This window comes from Lampetra fluviatilis, chromosome 32 (genome assembly GCF_964198595.1).
Source record: "Lampetra fluviatilis chromosome 32, kcLamFluv1.1, whole genome shotgun sequence".
NCBI lineage: Eukaryota > Metazoa > Chordata > Hyperoartia > Petromyzontiformes > Petromyzontidae > Lampetra > Lampetra fluviatilis.
Genome location: NC_136306.1, coordinates 11,302,380 through 11,325,926, shown reverse-complemented (window position 1 = coordinate 11,325,926; position 23,547 = coordinate 11,302,380). Strand labels below are relative to the sequence as shown.

At 50.4% G+C, this 23,547-nt stretch overlaps 1 protein-coding gene across 3 annotated transcripts in view; it reads right to left on the bottom strand.

The window, feature by feature from the left end:
- The window catches only part of LOC144943768 (receptor-type tyrosine-protein phosphatase gamma-like), a 156,025-nt gene that overhangs the window by 21,182 nt on the left and 111,296 nt on the right, over positions 1 to 23,547 (bottom strand). For all 3 annotated transcript variants that reach the window (XM_078871578.1, XM_078871577.1, XM_078871579.1), the window contains exons 14-19: positions 23,232 to 23,352; positions 13,578 to 13,663; positions 4,183 to 4,274; positions 3,601 to 3,697; positions 2,959 to 3,041; positions 1,401 to 1,535 (exon numbers count right to left, since the gene is read on the bottom strand). In XM_078871578.1, the coding sequence (XP_078727704.1) occupies positions 1,401 to 1,535; positions 2,959 to 3,041; positions 3,601 to 3,697; positions 4,183 to 4,274; positions 13,578 to 13,663; positions 23,232 to 23,352 (614 nt within the window). The remainder of the gene's footprint in view (positions 1 to 1,400; positions 1,536 to 2,958; positions 3,042 to 3,600; positions 3,698 to 4,182; positions 4,275 to 13,577; positions 13,664 to 23,231; positions 23,353 to 23,547) is intronic.

Here is a 23,547-nt window from a genome sequence, read left to right as displayed (position 1 = left end):
GTACTGAAATGCATTGTGGGAAAATTACGACCTTACGTGCATTGTAAAGTACGGTGTAGTTTTACACCCTGGTGGGTGTGGATTGCGTGGTGGAACAAAAACTAAAATTCGAATTGTAAAGTAAAATTGGCTGCTAAAAAACCGCTGCTGGACATTGCCACGCGATAAGCCACTTCGTTGAGCTACAATTTGTGATAGCCAGGTCGCATCTGAAACAGAGCTACATAGTGGCTCAGTGGGGCCCTACCTGGTAAAAACTGAAAAAAAATTAGTTCAGTTTAAGTCAGAAATGGCCGAGTGGCTCAGAGTTCAAAGCTGGCACGGCTGAGACTCAGGCGTGCAAAGAGACGCTCGCCTCTCATCAGACCGGGATCCCGGCTGCAGTGAGTTGGTGCTTTCAGGCCAGTCACAAGTCACCAATGACTGCGTGGAAATATAACCCACCACATTACATGTCGGTTCTCCACTTGATTTTGGCTAAATTCCACACCGGGTGTCACCGTCCTTCGACGAACATCACTAACTGTGTGGACTGGACAAGAGGTCGCACGCAGAAGGGATCTCAGCGGTAGCTCTGTGCTGTCCGCTTCTGTGGGCTGTGCTCTAGCATGAGCAAGGGTCACACTGCTGCGCGAGGGACATCCGAATTATTTGCGTGCCACGACACCGAAAGTGCAATCCGGATAAAATTGAGTAATTACACAAAAGAGTCTGCCAATTTTTTTCCGAGAATGCAAAATTACATACGAGCTCCAAATATTGCAACATGTTTGCCATGAACTAAAATGTCCCTACGAACCGGAAAGTAAGTTGTCGTTTCAATTAATGAGCATGGCGATAGTATGAAGTGCAATTTTCAACTTCATTTATACGAAGCAGGGGTGCCTTGCAACATGTAATATCTTTACATAAAATGTGTTTAGACACAGCTGTTAACACTATCCTCCAAGCTGATTAATAACGGTGCCAATTTCATGACACACTGTACAACATCGGCCCTATAACATCCTTAATGAACATCAACGACTGCAATTGCTGCTTGCTATTAAAACACTTTTTTGTCATTATCATTACACATTCAAAAGTAAAATGTTTGGAAAGTATTACAGTCATTATTGCCACGTACCGCTCGCGTGAGCACAGTGTTTGGAAGGACAATTTCAGCCGCATGATAAAAAAACCCATCAATAAAACCTGTTAAGAAATTGGATAGGGCAGAATTAATCCATCGCTTCATTTGATCGGCGCTCCGCTAACGACCGCTCTCGCGTCGCTGGCACGTTCACGACGGCCGCGTAGAAAAATCGCACCGCGCACGCCGGGAGGCTCGCAACCCGGGCGGCAAATTCGAGCAACGCACGGCCACGGAGTCGCGTGCAGTCCCGCGTCAGTCCACTTACCCGTCCTTTCTCCACGAGGTTGGTGATCATCACCACCACGCGCACGTTCTGCTCCCACACCATTCTCCAGAAGTCCTCGAACGTGCCCTTGAGGGGCCCCTGGGTGGCTATGTAGGCTCGAGGTTTGTTGTAGCCCTGCCAACGTGTCAGTGGGAGAAGATTGGGCACGGAATCTTGGGAAATGAAATGAAATGCACTCGCGCGCGCATACGAGACAAAGGCAAAGATCCCCCCCCCCCGTGTAGCCTTCACAGACTTTTGGGGCAAGTGCTGTTTGTGAGCACCTATGAAGGACGGCGCATCACACGAGGGGGTGAGTGGCGACTACCATTCCTGGCCGCCTTTGTCTCCCCAGTGCTGATGTTTACTCGCTGCATTATGTATTCAGTTAAGGCTGCGTTGACCGAAAGGAAGCTACGGTCAAGTTCAGACATTGTGGGTTTACCCCAAGCATCCATCCTTCATTAAAACGGGTTCTCAAGGGTATTGTGTTGACGGTCTGAGTCCAATCGTCACTGGTAACATGAAAAACCCATCATAACAAATGCGGTTTTCCTCTTCATTTGGCAAAATCTCAGCTCGATGAATGAAAAAATATCACTTCGCCATGCGGCAACCACTTTTCCGTAGCGGGGCATACGGATAAAAAGGTCACTTGAAGGGATCTCAGAAGTAATTCTGTGATATCCGCTTCTGTGCGCCGTTCTCTCACACGGAGTGACGCACTCTTCCACGGGATATCTTAGCGGACGCCTCAACGCGGGAACACAGACGGAACAACATTGGAGCAAAAGAGACAAACACAAAAGTAGAGACATGAAATAAAAACAGGCAAAACAACAATCACAATCGGATCAGAATATAAACTTATCCTGGAGGAATCCGATGAGCTATAAAGCTCTTTTGTCACAGATGTACAGTCGGGGGCGGATCATAATTAGAGAAACACGATAGCAGTGCAAAGTAGAGGAAAATTAAACAAATCACGAAAAAAAACATATTTTTAAAGTCGCACGACTGTGTAGGACAAACCGCTCTGAGAATGTCAAATCCTAGAGAGAGTAAAACGACCGGGAAAATAAAAACTCTGACTGACACCGACCACAAATTCTAGATTTTAAGTTTTCGTGACTGCAAGCATCCATACTCTTTGGTTTTTTCGGTAAAGTCACGTAGGTGAAAACAAATTAAAATAAAACAACTCAATTAAATCGCGACGTTTCGGAAGGAACACAAGCATCCGTCATCAGGTGTGACTGCTCCAGAGCTATTTAGAGACACGTGTTTATATAGGGTACTAGGGGGGGGAGGAGCCAAGGGCTCGGGGGGGAGGGGCATGCGGCAGGCCGTGTGGCGTCGCGGGCGGTTGGGCAGGGGATTAGCATGAGTTAAGCCTTCTCCAGTAGAACGGTGACTTATAGATTGAGGACTAATTTCTTGCTAACTGCTTTATGTCTGTCTAGTTTGTCGTCCTTCATCAAGCACCTGTGATTAGCGCGGTTGGCTACGTACGGTGCGAAAGAAGTTCAACATACGTACGTGCATAGGTGCAACTTACTTCGATGTAATTGGCGTTGATGTAATCGCTATGCTTGGAGTCTTTCCCAGAAAGCACTCTCAGCTTCACCCTCGAGTGGTCGTCTGTGGAGAGACGAAGTTGTGGACCAGACAGACACAACCGATGCCAATATAATAATAATATCCATGATGTAAAAAAACACGTAAATATGAAAATGACAATTTTTATATTCTTTAACCAAGGCGAGAAGTCAAGAGAGACAGGGATGGTCCCATTGACAAGGGTAGGCCCTGTACGAGTGCTCTGCTGGTTATCCCAACAAGAGTGAACAATGCATGCGCCAGCTTGCAATGGCACGTGCCCAACTCGTGCGTCCGTGTGTACACGTCTTCGCGCGTAACATTTCCAGCCTCTCCCTCCTCCTGCGACAATGATCCGCGGCGCCCTTAATAGACCGGCTTGCCAGTTTGTTTCTCTGCCGTGGACCAAAACTGAAATTCCACGCTGGCACCTTTTAATAACCGAGCCCGGTTCCCCGAGCCCGATGCTGCCACCTATTAATTGGCGAGAACGCGACATCCGCATCGGCCCCGCCACCTTCTCGGGGAGGTGAGAAAAGCCAAAGCGCTTGGCGCGATGGCGTCAGCGACGCGGGGCGGGCGGGCGGGCTCCGACACTCACACGCCACAATGTTGATGTAGCGGTTCTTGCTCTTGTTCTCCGGGTGGTTGGTCTGATCGGCCGTCACGCCGTTCCCCATCGTGCTCCTCTGGATCTCCTGCGGAGGGGGGCGGCACGCGGCGCCATTGAGGGGAGGACTGCTCGGTCGGCGCGGCTCTCCGCCGACGCGTTCCCGGTTCGCGCCGCGCGCCGCTCGGCATCGCGTCGACCGACGCTTCGCTCGAACCCCGTCGCGGAAACGGAAGCTCCCCGCCGGTCAGACATCGCTAGCCGCTGCCGCCGTTAGCCCTGGCCCGGATATAAAACGCAGGTGGGGCCAGGTTTTTTGTTTGTTAGCCACGGCGCCGCTGCTCCGCCTCGTTACTCGCGCTAACTCGTCGCGGCGCTTTGTGTCGCCTCTGCCAACGAGCCACGGGCGGCAGCCGCAGAGGTCGTGTCCGGGCCCGCCTGCGGAGGCCTCGTCGCGTCAATTAACTCTCCGGGTTCGTTGACCCGTCGCGAACCGCTCGCTCGACGAAGAGGCGGACAAGGCACAACGGCCTGGCGACGCTGGCGCCTGGCTTGGGCCGTCTGCGGCCGTACCTCGAACTCCTGCGCGAAGCCGCGCTGGCCATCGGCGTAGAGACGGGCGACGTGTCGGGGAAACTGCTTCACGGGAATGCCCTCCATCTCCTCTGCGGAGGGACAGAGAAGAGACAGAGAGAGACGCACACACAGGGAGAGGATGACCGGAGGATTAAACCTTCACTCCACACCTGATTTCAGAATCAGAATCTTTATTAATACTGGAGGAAAGCGATGAGCTATGAAGCTTTTTTTCACAGATGTCCAGTCGGGGCGGGTCAGAAAATGACAACAACAAACAAAACAAAAAGACGATAGGAATGCAAAGTTTCGGAAAGGTAAACAAATCACGAGAAAACACATTTTTCAGTTGGGGCAGAGTGCAGCACCGCACTGCAGGCCACGACACTTCTCTTGCCTCGCTCTGCTCCATTTTGGAAATCTCTCCCATCTTCTTTTTCCCCAAGCCCTTAATAAGACGTAGCTCAATACAAAAGACTTGTTACACTCGTATCCATGACATCTTTGATGAGTGCTCTTCGTTGCTGATCGCTTGACGCTTTGGGGCTTTGGGCTCCTGCGTCACTCCCTGATCGTGACAATTCGGCCTTCCCAGTGATTCGACGACTCGTCACAATTTGGGGTCATGATTCAAGAATTAATTCTTCTGTCCCGTTCCCCCCCCCCCCATCTCGTTCCGTCTCGTCTGTATGGCTTTGCTTACTCCACAAAAGCTTTAATGTAACATTGACATCTTATATTCTGATTGGTTACATATAAAGTAAATAACTGATTCTTACACTCACAACCCGATGCAGTTATATTGCCGTAAGCGTCGACTTTAAATCGAGGAATCAATGCACGTCCAGTCTACGCGCTTGACTGACTGCCGTCATCCGTCATCTGCACCACGAGCAGCTGCCTCAGCTAAGATTGGGGTCATGCGGTTAGGGAGATAATCGCATCTGCGTCATGCTCCTGTTAATTGGATAGTCTGCAACGCTTGCATCGTGCAATAGCACGATCGAATTAAACGGGAAAGTAGTTGTTGAGCGCTGCAGTGGCAGACTCGCAAACTGTGCGGCTCGTTCTTCGGGGCCGACGGCTCTGCTCGGCGCGAGACGGCGCCGAGCGGACCAACTGGCGAGTTTCTCGGCGCAAACGAGCGGCGTGAAGACGAATCGTCGTCGGGTGTCGCCAAAGCGCCGTTTAAAATAAACTCCGGCACGCGACAGAGCGCCGACTGGGCGTTCACTGCCCGAGTGGAGATTTCACGTGGGATGGACACGCGTGAGAAGCAGGGTTCGCTCGTACCGTGCGTGCACGATAGACCGAGATTGTTCCGCGTCAACGCTGAATGAATTTCGCGTACGGCAATTGCTATTTTTTGCGCTGAATGGTGGACCCCTGTCGTTTAGGTCGGAGCATTCTCGCCAATAACCCGGCAGGGTTTAATTTAACAAGCCTCGAACTCTGCTGATGACATCCAGAAGGTCGCAAGCAATTGAGCGTTGGCTTGACTAAACAAACGTAGCTGGATAAATAGTGCTATGAAAATATATCTTAGTTGTGTGCGTGAGTGGAACAGAGGTCTGATTAGAAGTTACGAACCATGCTACAGCTGTGTGTCTGGAATGTAAGAGGCCTAAATAGAAAAACTGAGCCCATGCGAAAACACACTGAGAGATGCGATTAAACAGGCGAGAACATCCGAGAAAAAACGGAGGCGCGACCATTCAATCTGCCCACGAATGCGGCGGTAAACCCCGACTCGGTGAAAACCGACCTCCCCGCTTAGATATGCCGTCCGTCTGCAAAAAAAAAAACGTGCGAACGCTCCCTGCCTCGACGAGACGGATTCCTAAGAACGGCCTGGACCCCCCCGCACCCCCCCATTGTGCACAGTGCATCGTGGCGGGAGCCGCCGCCGCTGGCGTGTTAATGGAACGCGCACGCACGCGCACGTCGAAGAAAGGAAATGCTTTGACCCCAGAAAGAATATTCCTGAACGACCACGGGCGACACGGCTTTGTGGAGATGTCGTCAGCGATCGCAGCCGTCAACCCCCCTCCTCAGTGCGGCCTCTCACCACCCCCCCCACCGCCCCTGTTGACCGCGATGAGAGACTAACAAATAGAAGTAATATGGGAGTAGTAATAACCCCCGCTAAGAATCAAGCGAAACACTCCCCCTCATTTCACTGCGCTGACGAGAGGGCACTCATTCAGTTCCTGTGATTCGCGAAAAGAATAACGCGAGCCACGATCGTTAATATGCACAAGCAAAATCCTTCATTTAAAAAAAAAACACAGTAACTGCTGATATATAAAGAAACCGTGGGATTCACATATTGGACCGAGCGCTGCAGTAAAAGAAGCCCAGGATGATTAACAGTATTCCAACATGATCCTCTGTGCAGATTGAAATGCACGGCCCATTGCTAAGTGGCACGGAATGTGGTTAAGTCTCCGGCCACGGATAAAATTGAGCAATTATTAAACGTTAACGTGTCCGTAAAACGTGCGCGGGGTGGTCAGGTATGCCTCATTAATCCCAGAATCTGCACGGGAGTCAACCTCCATCAATTTCGCATTTATTTATTTATTTAATCTTTAACTCGGAGCCTCTGCGGTGAGCGAAATTCGGCAGCAGTCAGCAAAATCGCACTGCCAAATTTGACACCAAATGGCAACGGGCGTGCAAGGGTCACCTGCACAATCTGCACTTTCTCCCCACGCCGACCCCCCCGGGGCTTCGAGCTCGTAGTCCAATTTTTTACGCTTCCCAGGAACGGCATTATGCAAATAACGAGAGGTAACAGACATCGGAATCGGCCCCTCACTGCTGCGGATACACAGAACGCTTCACGCAAAGCGCGCAAAACACAATTGCAAAACGGGACGGGCGCCTCGTCAAATGCAACAATTGAAATGCTTCGTGGGATGGAGAGTATTTAATTGGCGATACCAGAAGTGCTGTGTGAGGTGGGGCGGGGGGTAGATCTGTGCATTCACGCACAAAGACAAAGATTCCCCGTGAAGCCTTAAAAGACTGTAGGGGCAAGTGCTGTTAGTGAGCAGCACCTATGAAGGCCGGAATGGTACACGAGGGGGTGGGTGGCCAGCACCACGCCCGACCGCCTTTGTCTCCCCAGTGGCGATGTTTACACACCACAGCAAGTACTCATTTAAGGCTGAGTCGACCTAGGGGAGCCTCAGGACCGGATCTGATCATCGTCACCGGTGTTGGCCGTGAGCGGGAATCGAACTCGGGTCGCCGGGTTCGTAGCGCTAACCGCTGCACTACCGCTCCCCACATGCAACACACACACACACACATCGCCACAAGGGAGACAAAAGCGGTCGGGTGCGGTGCTGGCCACCTACCCCCGTATGAGCCGTGTGAGCCTGCATAGGGGCTCGCGAACAGCACTTGTCCCTACAGCCTGTTCAAGCTATACGGGGGATCTTTTGTCTTTGGCACTTGTGGACAGACATGAAGGCACCAAGCAGAGCGATGTGGAAACGAGGGCGGCGGGGGTACGGTGCTGCTCGCACCATCCAGTCACGCTCCTTACCAACCTTAACAGGTGCTTGCGAACAGAACCTGTCCGCACCTCTGATTACCCCGGTTGGCTACGTGCGGTGCGGAAGGAGTTCAACGTACGTACATTAAAGAGAGCAATCTGTCTTTGGTCGATGGGAGTTGCGATTACATGCATGGTACAATGTTGGCAGCTCGTTGCATTACAAACATAGCAATGGCTGATGGTGCTAGTTGTAATTACTGGCGAAATGTCGTACTCGAATTGTCAATGTTGTGGGTTTGCTCTCCAACACACCGTCGTGCTGTACTAGTAACGAACTCGCATGCTTTCCTTACGTGGCAAACCTTACTAATCGGCTGCGTCGGGTGGTGGCGGGTTTAACGACACATGTATATATCCACGCGATCTAATCATAACACCTCTATTATGGATAATATTGGTCGCGAAAGCCCCCTACGTGTTAGACTGAGCAATGGCTGTGTTCGTGAGCGGCACCAGCCCAATTTCCCTGCGTGCGTGCGAGCGTGGACTCGTGTTGACACAAATCCGCGTCCGTATTTGCCCGTTCTGATTTCATTTCCCCGTACGCACGGCCCCGGCGTCGTCTTTGTGTGCGTGTTTGCATCTCGGCGCGAGCGAGCGAGCGGTGACGCTCTCGCTGCCGACCGACAGGGTGGCAGATGTCGACTATTGATTGGAATCTGTCATTGAAACACTGGGGGCAACGGCAATGAATGGGGCGATGATTTTTTGCACACGGGGCCCCGGTGAATAATTGACGGCGCTAACCCAGGTCATCCGAAGCGGCGTGGACAGCCCAAGACAAAGAACCCCGCGAGCATCGTGCGTAACGTCAAATGAAACGATACCAAATGTGCGTTTTAAACGAAAATAACATCTGCCTATTCCACGCGCATTGCAGCGTTTTGAATGCAACCGGAAGGTTCCGAGTTAAAATCGGAGAGGCTGACCAAGTCGGTACCACATTGTGGGGAGTCAACACCAGTTTAGGGAGAGACTGGTCTCTTCGATGGTAATGTGGAATTTCCACTGCTTGTTCAGAGTCACCAGTGAGGATGAGCGTTCTTCCCTGCTCATGTTACCAGGCAGGCGCTTTGCAAATTTGCTGTGAGTATTAAAAACAAGGAGTGTTGCGACCGTCGATGAGGTTAACATCTATTCTTCGTTCACAATGCAAAAAAAAAATTGTCGTGTTTTCGTTCATTTTTAAACAATGAACGTCAGATAAGTGGACGCCAATCGATTTGTGTCATAAACAATGCACTCGTGTTACAAGTCAGGCGTGGCGGAGAGCAATACAACCAAATATAAAATAAGTGAGACAAACGATCAACTAGACTCTCTTTAAACCTCTGACCGTCTGGATTGCCAAGTTCACAATCCATGACAGACGACAGAGATGGCTGCACTCTTTTGTGCACAGCCCCAAGATGTCAGGATGGTTCAGCTGCCAGCCTCACGCAGCTCCACTGACAATTATTATGGGGACAACAAACTGGGCTTCCAGTAGCTCGACTCGGCCTAAAATAAGTAGCCGGTCCGAGTACTGTGGTCAACAATAGCACGAAGGCGGCCAGATGTATGTTGTGCTGGCCACTCTTAGGTTGACTCAGCCTAAACTGAGTAGATGGTCTGAGTACTGTAGTGTGGTCAACATTAGCGCTAGTATTACATTAGTCTCGTTCGTCAAATTGTTAGCACATCTGCGTAAAGTGAAAGCTGCTGTGGTTGGGCATTTTTAAAACGCCGAGTTCTTAATACGGAGTTGGCAACAGAAAATAAAATTGATGATCGTGAGCCCCATGTGTTGGCAATGGCATGGGTGATCAGAGGCTAATGAAAGGTGTTAATCATGTTGGACGCAACATAAGACAACACACAAAGGATTTAGTTTAAACTCGATGACAACTGCTTTAAATGGCAATAAACAACTTAATCCAACACGGCATAAATCAGAGGGCTCTCTTGGAACACAGCCTTCAGTTCCACATGCATGCATCGACACATCGACAAGACAATTAAATATTCACTCGAGCAGATGCGTGTACGCGTAGAGCCCATTGTGTGTTAATCCGCTGCTGAACGAATAACTCTCCATGGAGTGTGGGCCGTGAGAGGTTGATTGACCGTACTTCACCACGCTCGCGTGTGTGTGTGGGGGATATTATAATCGTACATGCCGTGACTTTAAAGCGCGACGAGATGATAACCACGTTGCATTTCCTAAACAGGATCTATCTCCGTATGTCACATTCCATAAAATATCAAAGAGTAACAGACTGTATAGAATATTAAAGTGTGGGTCTGGACATGCATGAATGTCTCTCCCCACGATTGACTCAACGACTTCCACGAGAAGAGCTCTGCTGAGTGTCTAGCACATACAGCAGCGGTGTATACAAGGTCGACATTTATATGTTCATGCAGTTCAGAGAGAAATAGACGTTTTGCTGCTGAAAATGACCTTCTGTTGTGCTCACAACCAGGATTTTAAAGTGTCCGTGTGGCTCTTTGAGTGTAAACCCGTCACTTTCTGCGCGTGCATTTTTCTCCAGGCCTACTCTGGTTACCTGGGATGTTTGCGGACAATAAAGTGAACCAACATTGACCAGGATATGAGCTTACTGCCCTGGCAGGGCGCTATACAAATGCGAAATGGAACAGAATAGCTGAGTTACTGCCGGCCTATATCTCCGTATTCAATCTCGTACTCATTTGCAAAGCGCTGCAGAGTGCAGCGTCCACGTCCCAGCTTATTGTTGTGCACAGAGTGAGCGTTAGCGGTTGTGCGAGGGCTCCTTCCAACATCGAGTGCGATCGTTCGCGATATTTTTACAGACAGATTTATTTAGTGGGGCAGCAAATCAAGTTGATGGCTTAGATCGTGAATTCACGGTGATATAAAGTCAAGGATTAATCAATTATGAATTCGATTGGCTGTGTTATTATATGAACAGGAGGCATGGCTCATTATTCAATTGAGCGAATTTCATTTTAACATATTGTTTTTCTCAATGGTAGAATTACTATGCAACAAATAATTACGAACGCAATGTCTTCATTTACAGCTTTCAATGTCAGATGGAATGACGTTAAAGGATTTAAATAATTTATTCACTCTCACAGATTATTTAAAAGCGTTGTTACTTTATAAAATGTCACGTATCTTTATGAATATCATCATGATCATCAACATCATCGTTGTCACCATCATCAGCCATGATCTATCTGCTGCTGGATCTACCCCCCCCCCCTCCAAGCCATCGCCATCTCTCATGGCCGTGCACTGCAATCGGCAGTCTTTAGCACGGTGCTTTGATTGACAATCTTTTGTGGATCTCAAAGTGACACTCACAGGATTCTCAACAAAATAAAACAAAGTAAACCCCCGAATCACCTCGGCCCAGACAACATCTATTTTACTTGCTCATACGACCCGAGTCGTTACAATACGTTTGACCCGCCAGTAAAAGCGAATAATTCAATGACCTAGATTAATAAAGTATGCTATCACAGAATCCAAATACAGAAGCTGGTATCACTAAATATTCACCACAGCCTGTGGTGCTCATTCTGCTCCGGTCCATGGACGCGTGTTTGTCACGTGGAAGGAAACCGGTTTACACAAGATAAAAAGCGCAAAGCTTCGCACAGATAGATTCAATAATCCACCGCTATACTGAAATCTCTTAGACACGTAGCAAACCCGAAGCCTACAATGCACGGTATGCCAAAGCTTCAGCTGGTATTGCCACAAACGTAAAATGTTAAATGAATCCCCCACTGCGTAGAGTAGAAACTCACCCTCCTTGTGTATTAGATGGGTTGTACGCTTCTAGAGGGCTTGCCACGGTCTAACACAACACTTTTCATCATCTCAATTATCGTAATATTGCATACGAGTATTATATGGCCTGATTTTCATGTCCGGTATAGTCATTACTATCGTGTATCTGCTAACAGCCACTTTATAGTAAATCTTCATTAGTATAATTAGTCTGATCATTTCACAACACTGGGGATATTTTAATTCCATTTTCAATCCCCGTGACACAACAGAAGACGGAGATGATGTCACCGCATCGTTTTAGCACTTCGCTGTTGTCGGGTGCTAAATTTAAGCAGTGAATGTAACACCGTCATTTTTTCAGCCCCAGGTGTGGACATTCATAGCGGAGAGCAAGACTTCCTAACGGCGTGCGACAAACCCCCCTCGCGGAAAAAACATTTCATCGGACCGACTGCCCTGTCTAGCGACTGTGCCCTGCCATAGCAATGTGGAACTTCCAACCGCCTTCACAGTGTCGAGATGTTAACTACCTCGCCTTGTATGCAGGAGGTCGTTGGTTCGATCCCGACCCTGACGCCCGTATATTTGGAGTTTCCTTTCTGCATGGGATAGAGGGTTGGACCCTCTCATACGTCAGTTCTCTCTGGGTGCTTCGGTTTCCTCTCACAGGTATTAACACACATTCATTGGAGAAAAAAACATTTCAGTTGATAGAGGTCAGCAGAGCTTTGGCAGTTATTGGCACTGGCTCACTGCCTTCCAGCTTGTCTGTGGTTCCACGGCGATTGTGAGATGCAATTTGCGTGGACGATGCCGTATGAAACTGCACATTATTACAAAACAAATCATGTAGAGTGCGATCGTAGTATGCTTAAATTGTATACAAAGTATTTTACTCAGAGCCAAGAGGGATCACATTAGGACCCTCCCTCCCTTCAGAGATAAACCACCACACAAAGAACACTTCGCTCTGCGTGCCCAAATCTCTGTGTGTGCTTGCCACACAAGCGCGCATCGCTCCGCTTTTATGGCCGGCGCAGCGACATTCCCTTCATTTCCAAAATTGGCATTTACCCCGAATCTTGGGCCAATAAAACGATTCCAATCTTCACGGCAAACATCCCCATTGCCCCATCGTTAGGCATCGGGCAGCAGCAGCAGCAGCGTCACGGCCGCTGCGGTTCGTCGAGCGGACAGCGGACGTCACAAAGCGCACGCGCCGACAAATTAACCGGTGCCCGCCAATCACCGGGAGCGGGCACGGTGGTACCGGGTACCGGAGTACGGCGACGCTCAGCCGCCCCGTAATCATCAACACGCAGGCTCGCTGCCCGCTCCGCGTGTGTTAACGCAACGCTGAGGGTTCATGTGCGTCCACACGCCGCCTCCCGTGTTCAACGCCGTGCAGTACTGTCCTCAGGGTGTGCCAGTTCACCAAACACCCCCCAACCCACACCCCCCACCACGTGGCCATGAGTTTTTGTGAGTCAAGGCCACTAGTCGAATCGAGCATCTATTAGCTCCGTCTCGTTCTTAACATTCAGGAACGTGGGCGGGGCAGGGTGCACTCTGGTGAACTCACTCGAGTGGGTGGCACCAGACGCCCATATTCCAGGGCTGTCCATGAGGGGTTGATGGATCACAGACTCCATCGTGAGGCTCTCGAGCCGCTGAGCTGTGAGATGGCCCAACGGGCGGCAGTCCAGCAAGTGAGGCCTGTGAACCTGTGAGTGTCAGCCCATCCGCGGGTGGGTTTTCCCACTTCTTAAAAAAGTTGCGGAAAGTACAGCTGTGTGTTCTTGGATCCAACCGTGCGGAGCATTGAGCGTCACCCCGCTCAAGTTTGTGAGTTTTCTACGACATCCCCCCCCCCATCCACAAGCCAACCGCACATTCATGGCCTGGCCAACGACGCCAACAACACAGGACAGTCCTCGAAAGGAACCTCGAGGCTCAGTCAGAGCTTGTCGTGGACAAATAAAGAAACGTGAATTTTGAACACCATCATCATCATCGTCGTCGCCATCAGCGGGGGTGCCGTTGGGAGACACGTACCTGGCATCGCGGCGAGCGGGATGGCAGGGATCACCCGGGGAGAGTCGTTGTCCTCCACGTAAAAGTGCGCCGTTTGAAAGCATTTTCTGGAAAAGAGGAGCCGGGGGCGGAATGACAAGTGTGTCAATAAAGTGGCACGCACACAGAGAAGCCTCACCATTGACAATATTCAACATGCAAACAAACCTCCAGAGCCCGACGCTTCCAAGCTCCTGTGGAGACGAGACCGTAAACGAGACAGGGGGCTAAATATTTTGAGTCGAGGGACGCACCTGAGCGAGGAAGCCCATCCCATGATTAGGGCTCGGTGCACGCAGATAAAGTTATTTGGCAATATTTAGTCGTACCACATCGCACTGATAATAACTGCACATTTATTGACCCTCATCTCGAAAGTGAGCGGAGGGAATGGTAAACCTCAATGGGAGATGTAAGGTAAAAAAAATATGTTTTCACTTATTTGGTTGGGTACACATCTCCACTCCATTGCATTTCTACGATCGTCGGGGCAACGGGCAAAGCCGAGCAAAGTGCATATTCAGTTCTTGATAAGTGGCATGGAGAAATTATTGCCATATTGGCCGACCCCAGTCACAGAGCGGACAGCAAGTCAAGGCAAAAGAAGCAGAGGGAGACAGCGTACGAGATGGCAGCAGCCAGACAACGTTAAAGGGTTCAGAGGTCACTACTGAACAAGGAGGAAGGAAAGGAAGGGATGGTATAAAATCGATGGTGGCTTTTCCCGGCAGTAAGAAGTTACAGCCTCGCGACAACAACAATGGCGATGACAAGGACGTCTACGTGGGGGCTCATCGAAAGCCAGTGTCACACTCTGCGTATTGAGCTTGTGGTGGAAATTGCACACTCTCATGGCAAGGTCCCGTCTATCCAATACTTCACGCAGAGTCGTGCAGCCTTGTAAGGTGAAGCTCAATTCACTGTCACTGGAGGAATGATGGTGGGGCTGAGTTCATCGTTGTCTGGATTTGAACTTATGTTTTCAAGACCGAGTGGGCTTGCTGCTCTTACCAGCTGAGCTACATGAGTGGACCGATGCATTGTGGGATATCCAATGTCGTGTATATGCGATTGTCACCCCTTGTCTTGCCAAACTATATTGGCAACAGATTAACAATTGCACGCATTATTGTCCAAAGAAATTGTACAAAGGACTTGTACAAAATAAATAAATTGTACAAAACATCACCAACTATCAGCACAAACGTCGCATTAATTTAACGAAATGAATTTTAAAATGCATTTAAGCCATACAATTCAATATTGTGTTCCTTTATAATAAAGTATGCTGCAGACAAATGTTTTCATTATCATAAGTACACAATTTTGTCGTACATTCAGCCGATGACGTAAAGCACTGCAGTGGCTTAACTGCCCATAATGTACGCACGGCTGGTGTACCTCTGCCAAAACTGTTCAGCGTGCTAAAGCGGCCAACGAGTTGGTTAGTTTACTGAAAATGTGCACGTATAGCGGCCGCTGTATGACTACTTTCCCTTCATGGGAGAGCCAGTCGAGATAGGTTCACTCGTGCAGACGGATTCACGTCTATGCAAGGGACTGCATCTATCAGCCCATTGGACAATGATAAGTGAAGCACAAACACAACTCACGGTTGCTATAATTTAAGAATTGCTTGTTTTAAAACAATATTACATGGGTCGTTTAGGAAGTTTCACAACCGCATCTGGCGCCCTGAGATGGATATTTTCGCACATTTGAATGTTTACAATCTCATAAGTGAATGATGTGAAACTGGGCAGGAGGGCGATGTTCAGCGGTTAGCGCACTGCCTCGAATCAGCGCAGCCACCTGAGTTCGATTCCTGGCCATGGCGAACATCGCTGGCGAGTGAGATCTCATCGTGCCCTTCTCCATCAACCGGCACTGATCAGCCTGGTTACATTTGATCAAACAACTCCCAAGATTGACGTGGCATGGGGAGGCCTTCATCCAGCAGTGGATTGATAAAGGGGTGTGAATGATTAGTATTAATATTAGGCACGATATAATTAAATTAAACTATATTTTTTAAATAAAATGTTGCAGTGACGAACCAAGTAACCGCACGCGCTCATTTTGTTCACGAAGTGATGACTTGAAAATGACATGAAATGGGCTAAAATTTATTATTTTATCTTTATACGTGACTTTACCGAAAGAACCAAATAGTAATTCCTGCAGTCACGAAAGCTCCAAATTAAGATTGGGCTGATATACGTTAGGTAAAGAGATGTTGATGCTGCAGTGCACGGCAGGGTAGAAACTATTGCTTTAGACTTTTGGGAACAAGAATAGTGACGTGTGATTGGGTTATTATCCTCTTTTTTTCTGAAAAAGTTTCACGCTGAAAATGAATAAAAAAACCCAGACCAAAGTAGCCCAGCCCACTCATTAAAAAACAATTTAAACACACAATATTACCTGCACGCACGTTACATGTAACACATATGTGACATTAACGTAGAATTTCCAACAAAAGAAAAGTTACTTCTGCAGTATAACTGCTCGAAGCAGTGCAGTAGTGGGATGCTCACATCCGTTTGTGGGCCTGAACAAGTCGTGGAAATTCCAAATTTCTCTCGTGCGAGTCAGACTCCCCCCCCCCATAAGTCGACCGCTGGTGAATTCCCACAACGTGGTACCTAATTTATCATGCCAGAGTGATGATGGATTTTGTTGACCGGAATTGGAACGTATGGCTCCTTCACAATACATCCCACCACTCATCCCACCACTCCTACACCACACACCCCACCACTCATCCAACCACTCCTACACAACAACTCACCACCACTCCTACATAACACACCCCATCACTTCTACACCACACACCCTCCCACTCATCCCACCACTCCTACACCACACACCCTACCACTCATCCCACCACTCCTACACAACACACCCCACCACTTCTACACCACACACCCTACCACTCATCCCACCACTCCGACACAACACACCCCATCACTCCTACACCACCCACCCCACCACTCATCCCACCACTCCTACACCACACACCCCACCACTCCTACACCACACACCCCACCACTCATCCCACCACTCCTCCACCACACCCCAACACTCCTACCACACACCCACCACTCCTACACCACACACCTCACCACTCATCCCACCACTCCTACACCACACACCCACCACTCCTACACCACTCATCCCACCACTCCTACACAACACCTCACCACCACTCCTACACCACACACCTCCCCACTCCTCTCTTAAGACGCCCCCCCCCCCCCGCATCACAGAGAATTCATGAAAGTGTCCGATCCACAACTACACGCAGGCGAGGGCACACACGGGGCTGGCTCCCACGACACCACGGGGCGAGACGAACGCGACGTCGCGGCTCTTTCAGCAGAAGCTGTCGCAGGGAGAGAGTTCCTCCCCTACCAGACGCCCCCCCCCCCCCACATGTCTGAGAAAGCTGCGGTCACTACAGCAGTAGCAGCATCAGCAGCAGCAGCAGGGGTGCAAGTGACCACCGAAGCCAACACAACGCGTGCTCAATGGAGAGGGAAGACGGCGTCGTCGTCATCATCGCAGCGAGAGCCTGGAAGCGCACGGGGGCCGAGACCCAGCCGAGGCACCGCCACCGCTCGTTCCAAAGCCCCCCCCCCCCCCAACGCGAGCCCCCCCCCACCCCCTACCTGTACTTGATACAGAGCGCCGTGCACACGCTGGACAGCAGCGAGAGGAGCCACGAGACGCGAGAGGACGCGAGGCTCAGCAGGCTCTGGACGCGGCTGCCCGCAGCGAGGCCGCCCACGCTGGGCATGCCGCCTGGAGCGCGCCGGGCACGCGGAGGGTGCGGCTGGACCGGCGGTAATACTCGTGGGGGAGAGGGGGAGAGACGACGCGGAGACGCAGAGAGAGTCGGAGGAGGAGGAGAGGCTTCGGAGGGGAGGGGACCCGATTTGCATAATGCACAGCGTGAACAGCGAAGGATTAGCGCGCCACGTGTTTGCGCTCTGACGTCTTTGTGTTCGATTGGCGTTTGTAGATTTGTTTTTTATTCAACACCGGTTAGTGCTGTCATCGTGGAGCTGGGTGGGTGGGGAGGCGAGGCGCAGTCCATTGTCTTGAAGCCTCGCGGCCCGAGGGATGCCGCTGTTGCTGCTGCTGCTGCCGCTGCCTCGGGCGCCGGGCGCGCTGCAGACAGAGCGAGATGCGCGCCTTGAGAAGGGACGGCGGCGGAACGTCGCGTTGACGAGAGGCGGGGCGAGGGAGGCTTTCGTGTCACACGCACGCCGATGTAACGACCCCGAGTGTCAAAACATAGCGGGGGAATGAATATGAAATCCATGTGCTCGTGGAATATTGTTTGAACACAGCTGACGACGGCGGAATATCTTTTTTTCTCGCGTGAACTTTTTGGTTTGTTTTTCAACCTCACCGCTGCACAGCGTTGAATGAGAATGATGAGGCGTGCTTGGGTTGTCGTCACAGTGAGCCGAGGTCGAGACGGAGGAGGCGGCGACTTTGAAAACGACCCGGTGCCGAACAAGGGAGCCGGAGACAAACCCTTCTTGTGCGCCGTGCGCGAACGGGAGACACGAAGATGAAACGGGCACGCAGAGCGAGGGGGGGGGGCACTTTGATTGACGTTGCTGATGCTGCTCCGTACGGGCTGAGCAACAGCAGTGTTGGGACGTGGAGGGTTATTGATCATCGATTGCGACGACGGAGATGTTTTGCGCGGGCACGCTCGCGGCAGACTCATTCGGCATTGACGTCGTTCACGGACGGACGTGTTCATTGATAGGCACGTGACAGGTGACGCGTGAGCGCGTGGCGAAGTGAACCCATCGTCACAATGGGATGTGCTCGTAGCGGATGAACGAGTAGTTGCGGTGGATGTTGGGATTTAACAAGGAAAGGCAGGGCGAGACTTGAAGAAGCGAGAGGAAGACCCCCCCCCCCCGCCCTGGTGGTAGAAATCGCGGAGAAGATGAGAGAGAGGGCTCTGGTGTGGTTCGGTCGTGTTGAGAGACGACAGGGAAATTATGTGGGTCAGAAGGTGGCGAGTGATGCGAGTGGAAGGAGAGAGATCAAGAGCAGAAGAAGGCAGAAGAAGAGGCGACGGCGGTAGCGGGGGGGGGGGCGATGTGGCGCAGGACAGGGCAGCGTGGAGAGGGGCTAGCAAGGGCAGCCGGGCAGCCCGAACGCGAGTGGGACAGACGCCTGGAAGTAGAAGAAGAGGAAGAAGTCTCGCAGAAGTCTGCACGGCTGTGAATTGACTCTGGGCTGAATGTAGGAGGTGGGTGGGTGGGGGGAGCTCGGTTTAAAAATGTGTCACGTTTACAACCTCGTGACCAAATGATCGCGTCTATAAAGTGCATGCACGCTTCAAAATAAAAACAAGGCGGCATGCAATTCTGCACAAACCGCAAGCAGTGATGACACGTGGGTGAGCGAGTCACCCCCCGGCACACTTTGCTGCCGCTGTGCCTCGCAGCTCACCTGAGCGCTTGACCGGCAAGCGTGGGCTGGCAGCCAAGACGAATGTTCGACGAGATACGCGCATTAGGCAATCCCCGCTTTCCGTGCTTCGATACGACACGGTACGGGGATTCGAGATGTCTGGCCCATCGGTAAAAAACGACGGATGCGTCGGCATGGATTTTGCTCTTTAAACAGTAAACGAGCCTGTTGGTTTCTCGCCAATCATCACTGCTTTCGGTTTGTGCAGAATTGCATGCCGCCTTGTTTTTATTTTGAAACGTGCATTGCACTTTATAGACGCGAACATTTGGTAAAGAGGTTGTAAACGTGACACATTTTTATACCGAGCCCCCCCCCACCTTCTGCATTCAGCCCAGAGTTCATTCACAGCCGTGCAGACTTCTGTCAGTTGCGGTTGCACCCGATTTAAGAGCCGAATGGCTCACAGGGCTACACCTAATACATGGACTGAACTGAAGTCAAAACGTACTGCTGTATCTCTGTACTGTACCGCTGTTTAAAAACATGCAGTGTCCCAAGTGCCCTCTGAAGCACTCGACAGCGCTAACCTGCAGTGCCTGTTTATAAGACACGGTGTCAAATCCACATTGCCATGGCAGTGACTCGTCGAGACTTTAATATGACCCTTAAGTGACTTCCCAGGGATCGTGCAGCCTCACCACGTGACGCTCATTTTGCCAACCCCAGACGATCGATGGAGGGATGATGATGATGGTGAAAATTATTTTATTAAAGTCATTAATTACGACAAGGCTTCGCTGATCAATCATTATTATCATCATCATCCACCAGTCGTGGGATGCCACGTGGCATCGTCCTGCTGCCACGGCGGTGATCCTTGAGGATGAATTCTCTCCTTTGGCTGCCAATCTGTAACCAGTCTCATCCATCGGCCACCATCTCTTACAGCTGCTCTCTGCCCAAGCCCGCTCACTTTCATCACATGTAAGTTATACTCACGCTGTGCCAACGCAAGACGCAGTCAAACTGAGGCCATATCACCAGTACTGGACATTAAGACGCCACAGATAGATATATATTTTATCTGTTGCGAATCAACTTCGCCGAACTCTTTGACGCCGACAATTCAATGTGCCACCCTATAACGAGTCCGCAATCTTGCGGCTTACAACAAAAATGAATAACATTATTCTTAACCACACCACCAAGAGCAAGCCTTGCACACGTTCACACACACACACACGCGCACACGTTCACACACGCACACACACGTGCACACGTTCACACACACACGCGCACACACACGTGCACACGTTCACACACACACGTTCACACACACATACACGCGCACACGTTCACACACACACGCACACGTTCACACACACGTTCACACACACGCACACGTTCACACACACACACACGCTTCCTTCCCGATAATCTACGCGACGCGTTCCTGCTCAATCACTCCTCCGGAGCAGCCGATGATGCTTCTTCTGACAACGCAGTGGATTTGTCGTCGACACAAAGGCGGGAGGAATCTCCCTGGCAGGGCTGCCCGAAGGTGGAACAGCCAATTATTTAGGAAGCACACGCTCGCTGTCATGCCCCTCCTCTCCCCCCCCCAAGGAAACATTCGACTTTAAAGGATGCTTGAGGCCATCCAGGTTAAAAATGCCCCTCAACCCAGCTCTCCCGTTTCTGTCTCAGCTGGAATTCACCGTCGCCTGTTTGTTTCTGGTAAATTGAACAGCGCACGCACAGACACACAGACAAAGATCCCCCCCCCCCTCATAGTAGTTCACAAACTCCAGTGGCGAGTGCAGTTCGCGATCAACTACTGAGGCCGGTACGTCACGCGAGGGAGAGGGGTGGCCAACGCCACGCTCGGCCGCCTTTGTCTCCCCAGATGCCAATGCTTACACACCGAAACAGGTATTCATTTGAGACTGAGTCGACCTAGGGGAGAGGCCCAATACTGGTTCAGATATCAGTGGTATCAATAACGTCAAGTGGTTGTTACATGCGCCTACATACGTGTGGCGAGTGTTATAGTTGAGTGGCGATTGTTATAGCTGAGTGGTGAGTGTTATAGCTGAGTGACGAGTGTTATAGCTGAGTGACGAGTGTTATATCTGAGTGGCGAGTGTTATAGCTGAGTGGTGAGTGTTATGGTTGAGTGGCGAGTGTTATAGCTGAGTGACGAGTGTTATAGCTGAGTGACGAGTGTTATAGCTGAGTGGTGAGTGTTATGGTTGAGTGGCGAGTGTTATAGCTGAGTGGTGAGTGTTATAGCTGAGTGGTGAGTGTTATGGTTGAGTGGCGAGTGTTATAGCTGAGTGACGAGTGTTATAGCTGAGTGGTGAGTGTTATAGCTGAGTGACGAGTGTTATAGCTGAGTGGTGAGTGTTATGGTTGAGTGACGAGTGTTATAGCTGAGTGGTGAGTGTTATAGCTGAGTGGTGAGTGTTATGGTTGAGTGACGAGTGTTATAGCTGAGTGGTGAGTGTTATAGCTGAGTGACGAGTGTTATAGCTGAGTGGCGAGTGTTATAGCTGAGTGGTGAGTGTTATAGCTGAGTGGCAGAGGTGTGGACTCGAGTCATGTGACTTGGATTCGAGTCAGACTCGAGTCATGAATTTGATGACTTGCGACTCGACTTGGACTTGCATAACAATGACTTTGTCCCACCTATGAGATGTGGACTCGAGTCATGTGACTTGGACTCGAGTCAGACTCGAGTCATGAATTTGATGACTTGCGACTCGACTTGGACTTGCATAACAATGACTTTGTCCCACCTCTGAGATGTGGACTCGAGTCATGTGACTTGGACTCGAGTCAGACTCGAGTCATGAATTTGATGACTTGCGACTCGACTTGGACTTGCATAACAATGACTTTGTCCCACCTCTGAGATGTGGACTCGAGTCATGTGACTTGGACTCGAGTCAGACTCGAGTCATGAATTTGATGACTTGCGACTCGACTTGGACTTGCATAACAATGACTTTGTCCCACCTCTGAGATGTGGACTCGAGTCATGTGACTTGGACTCGAGTCAGACTCGAGTCATGAATTTGATGACTTGCGACTCGACTTGGACTTGCATAACAATGACTTTGTCCCACCTCTGCTGAGTGGTGAGTGTTATGGTTGAGTGGCGAGTGTTATAGCTGAGTGACGAGTGTTATAGCTGAGTGGTGAGTGTTATAGCTGAGTGACGAGTGTTATAGCTGAGTGGTGAGTGTTATGGTTGAGTGACGAGTGTTATAGCTGAGTGGTGAGTGTTATAGCTGAGTGGTGAGTGTTATGGTTGAGTGACGAGTGTTATAGCTGAGTGGTGAGTGTTATAGCTGAGTGACGAGTGTTATAGCTGAGTGGTGAGTGTTATGGTTGAGTGACGAGTGTTATAGCTGAGTGGTGAGTGTTATAGCTGAGTGGTGAGTGTTATGGTTGAGTGACGAGTGTTATAGCTGAGTGGTGAGTGTTATAGCTGAGTGACGAGTGTTATAGCTGAGTGGCGAGTGTTATAGCTGAGTGGCGAGTGTTATAGCTGAGTGGTGAGTGTTATAGCTGAGTGGTGAGTGTTATAGCTGAGTGGTGAGTGTTATAGCTGAGTGGTGAGTGTTATGGTTGAGTGGTGAGTGTTATAGCTGAGTGGCGAGTGTTATAGCTGAGTGGCGAGTGTTATAGCTGAGTGGTGAGTGTTATAGCTGAGTGGTGAGTGTTATAGCTGAGTGGTGAGTGTTATAGCTGAGTGGTGAGTGTTATGGTTGAGTGGTGAGTGTTATAGCTGAGTGGCGAGTGTTATAGCTGAGTGGCGAGTGTTATAGCTGAGTGGCGAGTGTTATAGCTGAGTGGTGAGTGTTATAGCTGAGTGGTGAGTGTTATAGCTGAGTGGCGAGTGTTATAGCTGAGTGGTGAGTGTTATAGCTGAGTGGTGAGTGTTATGGTTGAGTGGCGAGTGTTATAGCTGAGTGACGAGTGTTATAGCTGAGTGACGAGTGTTATAGCTGAGTGGCGAGTGTTATGGTTGAGTGACGAGTGTTATAGCTGAGTGACGAGTGTTATGGTTGAGTGACGAGTGTTATAGCTGAGTGACGAGTGTTATGGTTGAGTGACGAGTGTTATAGCTGAGTGGCGAGTGTTATAGCCGAGTGGCGAGCGTCGATGCTTTCCGTCGCGCACCTCCAGTAGATGAGCACGGAGATGAGCAGCACGAGGCAGAGGAAGGTGAGCGACGAGACGACGAGCAGCGGCACGAAGACGTTGCCCCCCACGTCCACTCCGCGCTGGTGGCTGATGTTCCCTGCACGCGGCCGCACAGAGACAACGAGGTCACCCCGCTTCACGCTCACCGACACCGAGTGGCTCCATCGCGGTCGTCCCGTCGCTTTGTCTGGATGAGAGTTGGAATCCTGAACCCTCGCCGCGGGCTGGAGCACCCAGGTCTGACCTCGCTCGACTGTTTCACTTTGGCCAGGTAAAGCCCACTGAGCTGCGG